We start from the raw sequence: 16335 nt of genomic DNA on the forward strand, positions 1-16335 counted from the left end.
GCATCACCAAACGTTCGGCCAAGTTGGCTACGATTTTTGTTTTGTTTCCTTGTTTAGAAAGATTTCCGAATAGAATCTTACTATTATAAATCAAAGCCGTAGTCCCAAAGGCCATCTATAGTTTTCGCCATTGTTTTCTTTATCCGAGTATGGGGCTGGCGGAAACCTTTCCTTCTTTATGGAGACATAAAAAAACTCAAACAAAAATTCTCGAACGAGGCTGGATCCCTACTTACCCGAACTGTCATACCCCCAAAATCACAAAAAAGTGCGACCACCGTTATAGGCAAACCAGTGGTAAAAAAATGTGACCCCATCTAGCGGTAAATTCGTAAATTCCTAAAAATTTGTCATAGTTTTGATCAATTGGTAACAGGAGTTTGTGTCACTCATAACTTCCTTTATCATATGGCTGTCTCACAAGGACTGGGAACTACCGAATTCACGAATTTGATTGGCTGAAATCAATATTGAAAGCGGTCTAGATTTTCCCATCAAGACCTGCTGCATCTGCCATTTATTTGCCCATATGCTCAATCGATCTAGGTCACTCTGCAGAGCAGGGATATCAACATCTGGCGAACTGATTGTACGATAGATTTTAGTATCATCCGCATAAATCTTAACAGTAGATGTCAAATCTGTTGAGATGTCATTTATGTAGATGATACATAAAATAGGGCCAAGAATTGTTCCTTGCGGCACCCCGGACTTCACCGACGTCCAATCCGAACACTTTCCTCTAATAACAACGCGTTGTATTCTGTTTGTCAAAAAATGTTTAAACCACTGCAGTAAAGGCCCATCTATGCCGTGCCTAGTCAGCTTAAGCAATAAACGCTCATGTGGTATACTATCAAAAGCTTTGGACATGTCTAGAACGATAATGTCAGTAGGTTTAGAACAATTTCTAGCTTCAGCCCAGTCATCGTAAAAAGCTAACAACTGCAATAGAGTGGATTTACCACTGAGGTACGAGAATTGATCTGGGTTGAAAAGATTTTGGTCAAACCAAAAGTCAACGACTTGATTCCTGACCACCTTCTCCGCAATTTTGCATAGAATACACGAAACACCATTATTTGTTTAACTTTTTATTTTAAGTGAATATCTTGTACATCGTCACGCTAGGCGGAGATGTATTTTCCCATCATTCTAAGTGACCAGTCACTGTTCAGCGCCTGGAGGGTTTTATCATCGTGACACAATCAAGCTCGTCCCTCCCCAAGGAGGTTAATATTTAGTGCTGAATGGCTTCTTGGTGTTCATCGCCCAGATAAGTGTTTCTTCAAAATGACATTCCTAACGAAAACAGCTTGAAATAATAATAAAAAAACATACCTACACAGCAAACATTCTTCTACTTCAACCATTTTTTTAAAAGCAAATAACTTTTCACACGATTTTCAAGAATTTTATTGCCATTCAAACAAAATCATGCATTCAAACATTGTTCACGTGTCTTGATAACAACCGGCCCGATATTTGCCGAGTATGAACCGAATCATGCCGGATGGTATTCGATAGCCATCCAGATGCAATCGGTATCAGAGTAGTACTGGTGCCAACCGTAGAAGATGTTACCGTTGTCCTTGACGCCAGCAAAAGGATCATGGGTAAATCCAGGTGCCATGAGCACATCTTCATAAATGCTTTTGAAGTCTTCGGAGTGGAATTTCTGCATTCGTCCTGTACCATATATCTGGGTGTGGACCTAAAAAAAAAAATATAACCGTTTATAGATCTACATTTCGTCTGTACCCTGAGAGTTCTTTCAAAATAAGTGTATGTTTGATTAGGCATAACGATGAAATTTATGAATTATTATAATTAACGACTGTTGAAAAGTTAAGAGGCGATATAGGATTATTTTCGCTCTTTAGCCGGCCAAGATCTGATTGTTAATTCTCCCCTCTGGCTGCTACACATTTCCTTGCCAACAAGTTGCGAGAATTTGGTGTTAGATCAAATAACAACTTCTACCTAATTAATTTGAGTATTCTCATTACCTGTTTGCTGGGTGATGTTCAGATGTTATATGGAGAAGTTACAAGTTAATCACATCTAGTAGTTATGGGTTAAGAAACAAGATAAATTTTTACCTCCCCGAAAAATAATACTCTCGTAGTCGTCTCTAAAGTGTTATTTAAATGCTGCCTTGTCGTTTTGGTTTTCTTGAATTAAATCGTCCAACTCCTCTGTATTTGAATAAGTTTATTATTGAACTAAGATTATTCTGCTATCTTAAGGCTGTAATATAAATGTAGGAACTTATACTTAGTTCTTATTAACCTAGCGGGAGGTCTATATGGGAGAATCTTGACCGAGGTCGCCAGTACAGACCTCACTGCGTTCGGTCTGTACCAACGACCGAGGTCAAGATTTTCCCATACAGACTGAACTAGCTCGGTTAAGAAGATGTTTATTATATGGCTGTGTCTAGAAAGCATCGGCACATTATATTCTTTGTAACCTTTTTTTTCTAGACCGGTCTAGATGCCGGTCTAGATGAGAAAATCTAGACCGCTTTCAATATTGATTTCAGCCAATCAAATTCGTGAATTCGGTAGTTCCCAGTCCTTGTGAGACACAGCCATATAATAATACATAATATTTTAGATAGGACAACAAATATTCTTTGAACTATATTTATAATGCTAAAGGACTGCTGGTAGGACACTGATTTACCGCGTCCTAAATAAATTTCAGTTTATGATACTTGTTATCTTTAATAAGACTAATTTGCATTCTACCAACAATAACCACGCCCAATAACTGAATGGGAGGGGGGGGGGGAAGAAATCCACTATTTTAAAGTACCTCTAACATTTCTGGGTCGGTGTGTACGTTATGAATCCCACAGTTGGTTTTAGCAGGGCAGAACCACACATTCACTTTAACGTTGAACTTCTTTAAAATACTACCAGTCGAGCTTGTCTCTACAGTCCCGGTCACCGCATATGGATCAAATTTAACAGACCCGACATCAAACTGTGGGGACTTGTACAACGGGACATCCTCAGGGAAAGTTGGGACTTGCGCTGTCAGCTGACACCAGCCGTCTTCCAGAACGCAGCCACCGATGTTGATGTCGTCCGGGACTTTGATGAGCACGAGAGACTCGGCACTAATAACCTTCACACCTATGCAAACGATTGAAATCGTAAATAGCTTCACATGTTCTCATTTGTCGATGTGTGTGCACACCAGTAGGCTATGATGTGTGTGCAAACACATTATTTTCTTGAGAAATATTTCAAAAAGTAATGGAAACTTCGCACCCTCTCATAGGTCGGAAAGTGTGTTTACACTACATTAGTTCTTAGAGACGGCTGTTTCGTAACTTACGACTGTTGCCTATAAATAGATAAACCGTCGCGTTAACTTGCAGGCAATTCTTCCCTCAATTCTGCTAATTCAATACATAGGGGTTATTTACCAAGCGTGAGTTCAAGATGGCTGGATATTGGCCGAGTCTATTTTTTGCTTTTGAAAGAGGCTAATGTCCAGCCATCTTGAACGAACAAGCTTGGTTAATCAACGATTTAACATAAAATAAAAAGATTTCGCTTTAATAAGAATCAAGAATGACTTGTTTATTTTGAAAGCCTGGAAAGAAAGCCAACCGTGTTTATAGCACGGTAAACCCTCGAGGGTGCTTATGTTTTTTTTTTGTTTTGACTGTCTTCTGTCACTTTTTGCGACTTCATCGCCGACATTGTACATTGCACGAACTTGATAAATCCACCCTAAGCACTTTTTTTCTTGTGCTGGATGAAAAGCAGGCAATCCCGAACGGGAAAGATGGGCCTTCAGGTGAACGTTCGTTTCTACGTGCATTCCAAAGATTGCGTGATAATTACTTTCACTGGACCAATTTCTTGCGTTCTGACGATGTTTCTTAGCCTCTTGTCACAGTCGAGCAGTTGTAGCTCATTCTCCACGACTTTCCAATTTAATCTGAGATGTCTAGCATTTGTTTTATGCCGAATTATAATATGAACGTATAATCTACTTCGATAGCTGGAAGCACTCAAGTTCATTTTGAACTCGACGATGCAATTTGAACGCGTTTGCAATTCTTAGCTCGTACGCAATCATTTTCTAAGTTCAGACGTTCACCTGAACGTTTTATTCTACAGAGTCCGTTTTGTGGCCATAATTTATAGGAAACCTTTTACCAAAGTATTATGTTTAGGACCCGAACAGAAAAAAAAATTGCAACGCTGACACCACGACAAGCAGAAAAAAGGGCGGTTCCCTATATTTAGATACAATTTTGAAAATTTTTTTATCTAAACATATTTTCATTGTTTTCCTCGCACGCACCAAGGCTCAACGAGGGGGGGTTACAAAATTACAAGTTTTCAATCAATTTATTTAGGGTCATACACAAACGTCACACAAAAATTGCAATAATATCAACCAGTCAACTTACTAAGCTGGGAATATATTATTGGTAAAAAAAACCAAACAAATGGCGTCCGAAAAGCGACCGGTGTTAACTATAAAACTTTGTATCTCGCAAAAAAAAGCACAATTGACATCGTGGAAAGATTTCACATGCTTTCCATTTCATGAAGACTAACTATAAAGGTTTCTTTGCAATGTATGGGGTTATATGGAAATCTAGCCGATATCGTAATTCAAAGATTCAACACAATACAATAAAAAATTTTGTCTCCTTGCTTCGCTGCTCGATGATCATGTTTCACCTAAAATATTATTAGCAGAGGTAAGGAGTACATCACGTTGAGTGGCATACACAGCATTAAACAAAATACTTTATGAAAAGGCGAGAAATAGCGGCTGTTCTGCGTGCTATCTCGAATAAATCCAAGAAAACGTATTTAATTACCTTTCAAAATTGCGGATTTTCTTGGCTGCAAAACTTTGCGAGGTTCCGGCCCAGAGATCATTGCATTCGTGTTAGAAATGTTGACCACAATTGTTCTTTTCTTCAACTCATAATCTTTCACATCAGTCAGCCATTTGGACTTGAGGTATTTGGTAAAGTTCAAATCCGTTTTCGATTTGTACACCATATTTCGTAATTAGGTCAGAAGGCTTGATTTTGAAAAATTACGCCCTTTCTTGATAGAGGGCGGCTAGCCGTTATGCGAATCAAGTGGACTGTGAAGTGAAAACAATAATTAGGGGTGAGTGTCATGCAAATTTGCTTAGACAATCATACAGCAACGAATAGAGGACAGTGGTTTCATCTTTTTATTTTTTTATCTTTTTTTATTACAATGGTCGAAAAAGGGAGGCTTTTAACACCAACTGTCCTGGTTTTGTTCCCATGGGAGACTTCAGAAGACGCCGGTCCACTTCAGTTGCCTCTGAAAATTCCGGCTACATTTCTATTTTTCGTTTAACTTTCAACCATTCATCTTGACGCGATTAAAGCAAATAAGGGAAGTTCGAAGTAAATCAGACAATTTCTGATCTCCGAGTCTTTGCGTTGGATTAGTCGTCCAGCACAAACACAACATTGTAGGAGAGGCGGGAGTGCGGAGTGAAAAGGGGAAATCAACCGTCCAATTGTGACTATCAGATTGTGCCTGAAAACACTGTACACAGTTCAAAGTTCAAGTGGACAGTGAGATGGATTTGGAAATAAGCTTTGCGGTATTTTTGGAAATTTCTCTTGAATATAAAATTTGACTGCGGTCAAATAAAAAACAAAGTGAAAAAAAAAAGCATCAAAATATTGACGTAATTCACGAGACTTCAACTGTTCAGGTCCAATGCATGTTAAAAAGAGTGAGGAATCAAATGGAAAGTATACGGAAAGATATTTAATCGAATAACACACAAAATGCCAGGATATTCGAAGGGGCCACAGAGCAATTAGCTTGTTTTTCGAGAGTTTCGAGAGCGAAAAAATATCACTATTCGTCTTTTTCAGCTCTAATTCTTCTGGGATCACAGTTTTGACGAAAAAAAAAAAACACAACTTCCTCTGATAATTGACGTCTGAAAGATTTCATTCTTTCCAACATGTTATCTTCGTGGATCATCATACTCTATCAGACCATTGTTAGTGCTGAACAAAGGATGAAAAGTTCTTAGAAGCCATTTACGTTGCTTCAAGCACGTACACAAAGTAAACCAATCGCATGATAGGAAATGGCTTAGGCAGAATATAGTGCTCGTTCCCTGTAATCTGATAGGCCAATTTTGTGTAAATTGTGATTATCGCAGTTTTACCATGACGCTCCCTTCCCAGTATTCTGCAGATGCAAGTGCACCTTCTCTAAGGTTCAGCTGAACTTGGAGGCGACAAAGGCTTCGTTTTATACAGGTATGTCCCCCGTCTAAAGTCTAGCTTTGTAAGCTAAGGCAATTATTTGGTACACCCTCGGTCAAAAACTCCATCCTCTGACAAGACTCCAGAACATTGGAGGCTGTTCTTGAAAATCTTACATTGAAGCGCTGTGCTATTTCTAGTTGCACGTTTGTATGCAATGTTAGTGAAGAGCATGGAAATATAGGTTCGGATTTATCTGTGACCGAACACGAACAATCGTTTCTTTTTGTGGAGAACTTCAGCTAGGTAGAAATTTGCAATGGAAGCAGAATCTTGTTGTATTGTTGTATTATTGTATACTTCTCTGAAACAGTCTACAGACATCCGATATTAATATTAATTAACCAAAAAAATTACATTTCCTATCATTGATGGCAAATTGATTGAGTCGAAGCGTGAATCATTACCAAATAATTAACTAAAAAAATTGCATTTCCTTTCATTGAGGTATCCGGTCAATTCGTTGAACGTTATGAGTAGCCACTCGTGTGAAAATTACATCAAATGAAAGCTAAGATGTAGTATTATACTGCGAAAAGGGAAAGGGACTCGGAAGTTAGGTGTAGCGTCTAAATAATGGCACGTTACACGAAATGAAATATGTAGATGTCACGAAGATTATGACCAATTAGTGAACAGCGAAACCAGAGTGATATTCGCCGAGTGATATAAGTGATTTCAGCCGATAGGAATGAAATAGTATGAAACTTAAATCATATAAATGCTACGAAGTCGAAGTATATTGCGAAATTTAAAGTGCATACAAATACACTGCGAAGTTTACCCCAAACAGACCTCGGCGTCCTTTCTTTGTTTGGTAAATCCTTTGTTTCAAGCACAGAGAATGACGACGTGAACTTTAACACGCGTTTCGTTCTTGTGAACTCGATTCGCAATCGAATCTAATGAAACATATCATACGAAAGGTTAGATCTTGAAGTTTATTTATCTTTTAGATTTTATGATGCAAAATAAAGAGTGCGTACAAACAGGGCAAAATTCTGCAGAAAGCGGCTTGGCGTCCTCTAGGAGTATCTAAAGGGCAGTGGGATCAAACTTAGAATTGATTAGAATAATAAGTAGCATGTCAGCGATGTTCCCTCTGACAGCCGCATTAGTTAATTCATTAAAACAACAGGTTTACCAAACAAAGAAAGGACGCCAAAGTCTGTTGAAGTAAACTTCGCTGTATTTGCGCTCGCTTTTAATTTCGCAGTATACTTCGACCTCTGAGCATTTTATGATGTAAGTTTCAGACGATTTCTATTGCGCTTGCGGCAACCGAAACAAATCAAAATTCGCAGGTTCCAAGGGGTGTCGCTCTAAGACGCGGTTGACGAGGTTTTTGGGGAATATTTTACGGATCGAAATTGAAGAATAACATACCAAAATTGACTGTTTACACAATTCTTTATTCTTGAAGGCAATCGACCACGAACCACAATCAACGATCAAAATCACAATTAATCTCACAATCAATCAATCAATCAATCGTAAACTGAAACGAAGACCCATCAATCTAATGAAATGTCGCGAAATACATAATCAAAAAATGGCGTATGAAAAACTAGGCCTTAACGCCGATAACGAGATGACAATGAACAATACGAATAAACCAGTACAAAATTTTCGGTGCAAAATAACAAGAATTTTGGTGGCTGGTTAACAGCCTATCGTCCTTATCTAAATGGTGGGCGTTCACTTGCATCTGATACAGATTTGGCTTTTAAATCTTGAATCAATTGAGAATACGGCAATACGTATATCTTATTAGACGTTTCGTTGTGTAGTATCGCTGAGTATTTTTACGAGTTGTGCCCTATTTTGACGAGCCCGTAGGGCGATTCAAAATACAAATAACGAATAAAAATACTCAGTGATACCACACAACAAAAAGTCTAATAAAGTTATTTATTATCCAACACGCCAAACTGTTATTTCAGTGCGGGCGAATTTCGCAGATATTCATTTACGGGGAGTGCGTGTCAAAAGTATGCGAAGCGGAACGGAATTGGCGCGTTGTCGTGTTGCTGTTTCTATTTTCTTCAGTAAACGAAGAAATTTCCTGGTCGTCTAGCTGTTTTTCTTCGTTCGATTCATCTAATAAACTTGTATCTATATTTTCCAGCCATTCTGACTCTTCGTCGTCGGAAATATGATTTAAATTCGTATGATGCACGATCCTCGCAGTAGATAGCGCTATTTATGCAATAGCGATAATAAGACCTGAAAAAAATCAGGCCTGTACGGGACTCGAACCACTGAGCTCTGCGATACTAGTGCAGCGCTCTACCAATTGAGCTAACAAGCCAACTGGGAGCAGGCCGTTAAGTTGATTCGTAATAAACCCGTGAAAGTGATAAATGAGATACAATGAATATATGAAGTTCATATATTTTGAACTGTGGTATTAGATACGTATGATGCACGATCCTTGCAGTAGATAGCGTTATTCATTGTATCTGATTTATCACTTTCACGGGTTTATTACGAATCAACTTAACAGTCTGCTCCCAGTTGGCTTGTTAGCTCAATTGGTAGAGCGCTGCACGAGTATCGCAGAGGTCAGTGGTTCGAGTCCCGTACAGGCCCGATTTTTTTAAGATCTGATTTTCGCTATTGCATAATTAGCGCTATCTACTGCGAGGATCGTGCATCATACGTATCTAATACCGCAGTTAAAAATATATGAACTTCATATATTCATTGTATCTCATGATTTAAATTGTCCACCATTTTTTTTTTCGTAACTACTATCCAATTCTTCGCTTCCTCGACGCGAGAAAACCTGTTTAACCGGTACTCTAGAGTACAAATACCGGTGATATTTGTACTCGTCTATGGCGTTATTTGTACTCTACGATGTGTAGTTGAATAATAAAGCAGAATATCTGTTTGTATACTTTCACCCAATACTGAAAAACTAGACTTAGGAAATCAAAGTTACAAAGGTACTCACATATCGGTCCCGCTTGTGCCAAAGGTTTAAGAAAACGAAAGGACGAAAGTTTACCAAGACTATATATTCAAGAACTTACGAAGAACTGATTATAGGGACGTTCAACTTGCCATTTATATGGGCGTGGTGACGCTGAAAGATCCGATTACAAAACCAATACAAATATAGATAAACAAACAAACATTGTAACTATGTTCGTATCTAGGATCATTCTGGAATTAGTAAACTAATTAACAATCAATTCAATAGAAATGAGCCTTTTGGCTAGTGTCCTTAAAGTGCACCTAAACCCCAAAATTTTTTTTCGCTCAACGAAATTAGCTTATTGTTTGGAGTATTTCTGTGCAAAAATTTTTTAATTTGCTTAAATCTTTAATTTTCTGTGCTCAGTCAAAATACGGAAAATGGGCCGCCATCTTGCCCCACGACCGAGTTTAAAGAGGAATGGCTCTAGCGGGTAATGTGACGTCTAATCGAGAACACGAAAGTCTGCATTTCACACATTTTCACTTGTTTGGGAAGGTTGTCGTCGATATTGTCCGAAATATGCCGACTAGGTGTGTTGTATGATGTATGAAGCGCGATACCCTCTTGCAAATTTTGCACGTCGTTACATCCTTCTACATTCTTCGGCATATCTTCGGACAATATCGACTACAACTTTCCCAAACAAGTGACAGTGTGTGAAATGCAGACTTTCGTGTTCTCGATTTGACGTCACATTACCCGCTAGAGCCATTCCTCATTAAACTCGGTCGTGGGGCAAGATGGCGGCCGATTTTCCGTATTTTGACTGGGCACAGAAAATTGAAGATTTGAGCAAATAAAAAAGTTTTCTGCACAGAAATACTCCAAAAAATACGCTTATTTCGTTAAGCGACAAGACATTTTTGGGTTTAGGTGCACTTCAACAATTTCATTCATATCGGCGGAAATCACTTAGCGAAAATCACTGGTTTCGCTGTTCGCAAACTGATCATAATCTTCGTGATATCAACATTTTTTACTTCGCTTAACGTTCCATTATTGAGACGCTACACCTCTCCCTTTTCGCAATATACTACTACATCTCGGCTTTCATTTGATGTAAGTTTCAGACATGACGTTTTAGTTAAATTGCCACTGGTGGTGATTTCAGTTTGAGTGGTGGCGAGTTTTGTGGTGGCGAGCTTGTTTTGGTAGTGAATTGACCGTAAACCATTATTGATGGCAAATTGATTGAATCCAAGCGTGACTCTCCCTTGAAAAGGTAACTGGAAATGTAAATTCAGGCAAAATAGGTGTTCAATTGAAAATCGATACTTGCATATTGAAGGTAAAAACGCTCAAGCGCATTTGAGATCCTCTTATTCATGCTCATGCCGTCCAGAAAAGTGTTTATGAGTGTTTTATGCACTGCAATATTTGTGTAATGTCTATTGACTTTCAAGATGATGTTAATGACTTGAATGTTAGCGCAAATGAATATATATTTTTCTCTTTTATTTGACGAATGACGCATAAAAATGCCAAGAATTGTTATTGAACGTTGGTTAAAATGCAAAAATCGTTATTTAATTTGATTTACGCCCAAATAATCGTTTTTCGTCGCTAATGAATGTAACATCACGCTAATTGTTCACCTTTTCATGTTAAGGAATGCGTATTTTCTTGTAATGAACAACAAAAGGTGTAATTCTTTGCTGATCTGAGCCCGAACGCAGACAAAATTCCTTGCTTGTTCTAACAGGACAACCAAAGAACAACCACAGGATTCTTGATTAAGTCCTCTTTATATTGTCTTAGCAAATTACGCTACAATAGGGAATTATTCAATTTCACAAAGCAACGAGAGATTCTGCCCTGAATCAGTAATCTGTCGAATCTGAGCGTTTCTTATTACTCATGAATCCGTTGATACCATAATTCTTTTTTTCACCTCAAAGCATAGCTGAGATCTGATTGCTACTTTTCTCATTTAACTGCTACACATTTCCTTGTAAATTAATTACGAGAATTTGGTGTTGGATCAAGATAGCAACTTCTACCTAATAAGTTTGAGTATTCTCATTACCTGTTTGCTGGATCATTAATGAATATATAGCGAGAAGTTACACGTTGATCACTTCTGGGAGTTAAAGGATTTAAAAAAACTTAGCAGGTGAATCATAACTTGAATATATTCTAATCATTATTCTAACAAAACTCTAAGGATAATTCTTGCTCAAAACAGAGTACTTGACTTACTAGTTTCAGATCAAGCACAACTTATTTCTGCTATCAAGATGGAAAATTACCGCTATGTTCCTCCGGACGAGTTCACTCCAGAGTCCAGAGTTAACTGGATCCCTTTGGGCAGAGTAACGAAGTGGACTCAAAAAGAAGAAGGAGTGGTAGATAAATTTACCCTCTTCCTTGAAGGCGGTCTTAAAGTTTGCATCTATTTCCTGTCCCACGCTATGTTTCGGGTGCGGTTCAACCCTGATCCCAAAGCTCAGTATGTGAAGACTCGCTCTCCTGCCACAGAGGTAGAAAGGATCGAGGCTTCCGACATCAAAGTCAAGGAACAAGATGGATTTCTGAAGATAGGCACCGACAAGATCGAGGTCCGTGTCAGTTTGAAGAAATATGCGCTATCCGTGTACCGCGGTGGCCAGTTGATTCACGGCGATCCGGGAGACTACAGCCTGGTCTATGTTAAGCGCGATGACGGTGGCGAGGCTATCGCTCAATTCAAGATGGCGCCGACCAATGCTCAGTATTATGGATTTGGAGAGAAGGCGGGTGCAACACTTGATAAGAGACGCGTTCCCAAACAGCATTTCTATGGCCAATACGCCGGGGGAGACGAGAAGATTGGAGCTGCCATGACATTTTTCAACTATGACAACTTCGGCTACACTGCACCAGATCTAACACCCGATGGTGAGGTTCAGGGGCCGTTAAATCCTAATTCTCCATTATATCAGTCTTCACCGTTCTTTATCGAGCACAATCCAGAACCCGTCGGAGCATTCGCTGGTCCTTCGTACGCCAACGGAATCCTGATCGATAATACTTCGCAGACATTCGTGAATTTTCGCCAGGGAGACCAGTATTACTTTGGAGCACTGCACGGGGAGCTTGATTACTACTTCTTTGCTGGTAAACACGTGGCTGAGGTACTAAACGAATTCACTCAGCTGACCGGGCGCACTAGGCCGAAACCAAAGTACGTGTTTGGCTACCACCAAGGAGGGTATGGCCCCAACTACAACACCAAGTGGAAGCTACTGGAAGTGGCACTCAAGTACCGGCAGTGGAAGATTCCTATCGATGGGCTCCACGTGGATGTGGATTTGCAGGACAACTACCGCACTTTCACGCACAGTAAGAAGAAGTTTCCTGATCCTAAAGAGATGTTTGATGCCTTGCACGACTGGGGTTATAAATGTAGCACCAACATTACGCCCATCGTGAGCTGCAACACAGATGAAAATGGTGAGTACAGTCCGTACAAAGCACTCGATACTGGAAAAGCCAGTGGCATCTTTGTGATGAACACACGTGAAGATGGCAGTGGCACCCATGATGAATACATTGGCAACGTGAACTATGGGCGTGGTCATCTGACCTGGGGACACTATCCTGATCTGGGACGGCTTGATGCACAGAAATGGTGGGGTGAGCAGTACCGCGACCTGTTAGACTGGGGATTGGACTTCGTGTGGCAAGACATGACCACTCCAGCCATGAAAGCGAGTATCCATCAGCCCGACTGTCCCCTGCTGTCATTCCCCATGGATATAATGATCAGTGACAACGAGGAAACCAGGTTTGTTACTAGTCTAGTATCCAGGTCTACGGCCTTGAGAAAATGCATGATCTTAGCAAAAGGAATCAATCAGCGACATCCAAGGACTGTTTTTGTCAAGGTCGGTGTTGTAAGGGAACTGGGGCCAAATGGCTGGAATGCTCTTCTCGAATTCAGCTTTCCACACAACTGCCAAGGCAGAAGTTGTATCGGTTCCCCCAAGCTAAAATTCTCAGCTAGGCTTTGAGACTAGGCAGCTAAAAGCAAGGATTTATGAATTATTTCTGTTTACTTGGAATACATATTTCCATATTTGTTTACATGGGCCCAGTGATACTGTATGTTTCGACCTGATTCCTGTTATTTCCTCTTACAGGTACTCCAAAGTAAGCACCCACCATGACAAGAAACCATTCGCTAAAATCCGCTGTCTGTACAACTACAATCTCTGCAAAGCCACCTACCAAGGTCTGGAACGTCTCCGACCAACCAAACGCCACTTTATCATCGCTCGAGGTGGCTTTGTCGGTGTCCATCGCTATGCCGGTCTTTGGACTGGGGATAGTACATCCAACTGGGAATTCATTCAGATGAACATCCCATTGGTGATTGGCATCGGCCTCTCTGCACAGCCGGTGGCCGGCTGTGACATTGGCGGATTTTGTGCAGCATGGCAAGGCCAGATTGTGGATTCCGAGATGCTGGCGCGCTGGACCATAATGGGAGCGTTTCTTCCGTGGTTCCGAAACCACTACGATAACTACTACAAGCCGTACCAAGAGCCATACCGCTATGCAGAACCAGTCCCCACAATCTGCCGAAAGTACATTGAGTTGAGGTACAAACTGATCCAGTATATCTACGATGCAATGTATGAGAATACGCAGACAGGTAAACCCATCTGCAGACCTCTGTTCATGGATGAGTACAAACCGGGAGAATTCTACAACGATGCACGCGCAGATGACCAACATGGCTGGGGATACAACGGCTACACAGCAAACCGCTTGGATGATCAGTTCTTCTTAGGAAAAGACATGTTGGTGGCCCCCATCGTCAATCCAGGTTTGTTTATTTTTTAAGTGGCTATTGAAACTTTCCACGCTATAGACCTCCCCTGGTACTCAGACCTCACACAGAAACCCTGTACATCGTAAGTTGCTACCCCTGGTACTCAGACCTCACACGGAAACCCTGTACATCGTAAGTTGGTACCTCTGGTACTCAGACCTCACACGGAAACCCTGTACATCGTAAGTTGGTACCCCTCGTACTCAGACCTCACACGGAAACCAAGTACATCGTAAGTTGGTTTCCCTGGTACTCAGACCTCACACGGAAACCCTGTAAATCGTAAGTTGGTACCCCTGGTACTCAGACCTCAAACGGAAACCCTGTACATCGTAAGTTGGTTTCCCTGGTACTCAGACCTCACACAGAAACTCTGTACATCGTAAGTTTGAAACCTCGTCGCTAAAATTGGAAAATTTCCTCAAAGACGACTACTAGTTTCCCAAAAGGCTCTTTCCGCATTTTTAGAGTAACGGTTCTCAATTATTATTGTTGTATCTTTAGGTCAAACAAGCCGTGCTGTGTATCTCCCTGCTGGAGGCCAGTGGTACCGTTTCACAGATGACAAGTGTCCTTTAGACGATCCTGTTAATGGTGGGGTAGAGTTTGATTTCTACGCCCCTTGGGACGATCCCAGTAGAGACAACTGTGCAATTTACGTCCGAGAAGGTGCCATCATACCCAAGCGTGAGGTGGAGCAGTACATTGGTGAGTTGTATCGTCACGACAAGGTAAATCCCATCACCTTCAGTGTCTATCCCGGCCGAGACAGCAGCTACAAGCTGTATCTGGACGATGACGGAGCGAGTAACAAGGCAGAGACCGCTGGCGAGTACAGACTGACTGAAATCAGTCATCACGGTGAGGCTTTATCAAAAACGTCCTGTAACTGAGTCGTATTATTTATAAAAACCAGAGAACTCAGGGTTTTAACTTGGCGGCTAAAACTTCTGGGCGTACACGAACGTTCCAACAGCGTGCATCAAGGCTGTCTAAAGTTGTCTCACACGAGTTTGAAACAACCAGTAAGTCGCGGTGTTTTAAAAGCATAGAACTAAGTTTCGGTGAAGCTCAAAGCAGAATAGTAAATCAACAGGATAACCGTATTTGAATAAGCTTTGTGTTCGAAAAGTTTCCATTTCTCCTTTTCCCTAGTTTTGTTTCCTCCAACAAATTTCTATGAACGTTTTAATTTTCTTTCGCCTCTTTTGTGAGATAGGTGTCGTTTCTAACTTTTTTTTGGAGATTTTCCGCGGGAAATTGGCGCGCGACTAGTCAGAATTGATCCCTTACGCTTGCCTGACGATCGGATCGTTGTGTTGCATTAGGGCAACCAAACGAAGAAGGTTAAACGGTGAAAGGAAACGTCGACAAAACTTGTGATCTTTCCGCTTTCATTACATACCATAACAATTTGGAATTCAGGACTCTCGCAAACTGACGTATGAAAATATCATAATTTCATATGGAGCTTTCTGGTTTCCGCTTGTTCAATTATTCTTCAAAACTGTCTTTTTCGAACACCAGGAATTGCAGGAGGTCAGCGGATTCGTATCAAGCGTCTGCACGACAAATTCAAACCACGTGAGACGTTTTACTACCTTGGAATGCCGGGAACGATTTCTCCAACGTCTGTCAAGGCTGCCGGGAAAACCGTGCCACAGAAAACCGGAAACACGGACGAAGAGGCCGCGAAAGCCTTGGTGAACTCCACGGACACACCAGGATCCTTCTACTATAATAATTCTCTGAAGACAACATTCATAAAGATCTTTGATACGATGAGCGACATCACAGTGGACGTAGTATTCTGAAATGTTATAGAACGGACTGACATTCTCTCGGCTTTTGTTTCTCCTCGCTGCAACTGAAGAGAGTAAATTTTAGTTTGCAGGCTAGGTTTGTTCAATGATAGTAAAATGTACTGTGTTAGTAGCTATTCAAAGTAAAGTGTGCGGTAATGAAAATGGGTGTTGTGATTTCTTGATCTACTATATACGATGATAGCCACTGTAAAAATAAAGCTAAATCTAACCATCAAAAACTTTTTGATAAAAAAAATTAGAATACGATCCTGCAGCTGTTGACTCTGCAGTTGATTGACCCTTTAACACCCAGAAGTGATTTTTTAAAAACATGTAATTTGTGCCTATAATATCCAGACATTACCCAGCAAAAAAGTAAAGAGAATACTAACTTATCTTGATCTAAAACCCTATT

The 16335-nt window shown here is 40.4% G+C and overlaps 2 protein-coding genes across 2 annotated transcripts; one reads left to right on the forward strand and one right to left on the reverse strand.

The window, feature by feature from the left end:
- Positions 1 to 1078: 1078 nt before the first annotated feature.
- On the reverse strand, positions 1079 to 9366 carry LOC111325700 (uncharacterized). Its single transcript, XM_088745056.1, has 4 exons — positions 9273 to 9366; positions 4859 to 5133; positions 2821 to 3143; positions 1079 to 1714 (listed from the first exon to the last, which is right to left on the reverse strand). Exons 2-4 carry the CDS (start codon positions 5043 to 5045, stop codon positions 1505 to 1507), a joined length of 720 nt encoding a protein of 239 aa, XP_088601182.1. The 5' UTR covers positions 5046 to 5133; positions 9273 to 9366; the 3' UTR covers positions 1079 to 1504.
- On the forward strand, positions 6158 to 16082 carry LOC148716961 (uncharacterized). Its single transcript, XM_088745048.1, has 5 exons — positions 6158 to 6307; positions 11502 to 13065; positions 13421 to 14109; positions 14620 to 14976; positions 15643 to 16082. Exons 2-5 carry the CDS (start codon positions 11537 to 11539, stop codon positions 15927 to 15929), a joined length of 2862 nt encoding a protein of 953 aa, XP_088601174.1. The 5' UTR covers positions 6158 to 6307; positions 11502 to 11536; the 3' UTR covers positions 15930 to 16082.
- The last annotated feature ends 253 nt before the right edge of the window (positions 16083 to 16335 follow it).

This window comes from Stylophora pistillata, chromosome 14 (assembly GCF_964205215.1).
Source record: "Stylophora pistillata chromosome 14, jaStyPist1.2, whole genome shotgun sequence".
In the NCBI taxonomy this organism is placed as follows: domain Eukaryota; kingdom Metazoa; phylum Cnidaria; class Anthozoa; order Scleractinia; family Pocilloporidae; genus Stylophora; species Stylophora pistillata.

Coding starts and splice junctions, on each gene's coding strand:
- LOC148716961 (XM_088745048.1), top strand. CDS start 11,537: ATGGAAAATTACCGCTATGTTCCTCCGGACGAGTTCACTCCAGAGTCC. Junction 14,110..14,619: donor GGCCCCCATCGTCAATCCAG/GTTTGTTTATTT, acceptor TTGTATCTTTAG/GTCAAACAAGCCGTGCTGTG. Junction 14,977..15,642: donor GACTGAAATCAGTCATCACG/GTGAGGCTTTAT, acceptor TTCGAACACCAG/GAATTGCAGGAGGTCAGCGG.
- LOC111325700 (XM_088745056.1), bottom strand. CDS start 5,045: ATGGTGTACAAATCGAAAACGGATTTGAACTTTACCAAATACCTCAAG. Junction 3,144..4,858: donor AAAATCCGCAATTTTGAAAG/GTAATTAAATAC, acceptor TCGTTTGCATAG/GTGTGAAGGTTATTAGTGCC. Junction 1,715..2,820: donor CCGACCCAGAAATGTTAGAG/GTACTTTAAAAT, acceptor TTTTTTTTTTAG/GTCCACACCCAGATATATGG.